This window comes from Haliaeetus leucocephalus, unplaced genomic scaffold (genome assembly GCF_000737465.1).
Source record: "Haliaeetus leucocephalus isolate CR32 unplaced genomic scaffold, Haliaeetus_leucocephalus-4.0 Scaffold21, whole genome shotgun sequence".
NCBI classification, from domain to species: domain Eukaryota; kingdom Metazoa; phylum Chordata; class Aves; order Accipitriformes; family Accipitridae; genus Haliaeetus; species Haliaeetus leucocephalus.
The window spans coordinates 3315821-3316414 of NW_010972457.1; the positions used below are offsets into that span (position 1 = coordinate 3315821).

General features: G+C 68.5%; 1 protein-coding gene across 1 annotated transcript in view; it reads left to right on the top strand.

Annotated features, from left to right (window-relative positions):
* Nucleotides 1-275, top strand: part of NKX6-1 (NK6 homeobox 1) — a gene marked incomplete at its 5' end in the record, with an annotated part of 2036 nt that extends 1761 nt beyond the window's left edge. Inside the window, one exon of the mRNA XM_010576395.1 lies at nt 24-275. Within this exon, the coding sequence (XP_010574697.1) occupies nt 24-275 (252 nt within the window). The remainder of the gene's footprint in view (nt 1-23) is intronic.
* Between the last annotated feature and the right edge of the window lie 319 nt (nt 276-594).

A 594-nucleotide genomic window follows, 5' to 3' on the forward strand; every position in this document is an offset into this window, starting at 1 on the left:
GGTGACGGTGGCGGCGGGGACAGGTCTGGTTCCAGAACCGGCGGACCAAGTGGCGGAAGAAGCACGCGGCCGAGATGGCGACGGCGAAGAAGAAGCAGGACTCGGAGACGGAGCGGCTGAAGGGCGCCTCGGAGAACGAGGAGGAGGACGACGACTACAACAAGCCCCTGGACCCCAACTCGGACGACGAGAAGATCACGCAGCTGCTGAAGAAACACAAGCCGGGGGGCGGCGGGCTGCTGCTGCACCCCGCCGAGGGGGAGGCCTCCGCCTAGCGCGCTCCGCCCGCCGCCGCTTTCGGAGATGTACAGATCTATTTTTCTAGACTCTACGCGCCCGGGAGGAGGAGGAGGAGGAGGAGGAGGAGAGGCCGGAGGGGGAGCAGAGAGGACTGCGGCGGAGCGGGGCCCCAGCGGGCGCGCCCGTCCTCCGGCGCCGCGTGTTATTGTAGGGTCGCGGGCGGCGGGGAGCGGCGGGGGGGGGCCCCGCCCCGGGTCCCGCTCCCGGCGGTGCGGCGGCCGCCTGTTGCCGGCTCTTTGTAAATAAACCGTGAGTCCCCGCGACCATAGGCGTTCCTTACTGTGAATATTTAAA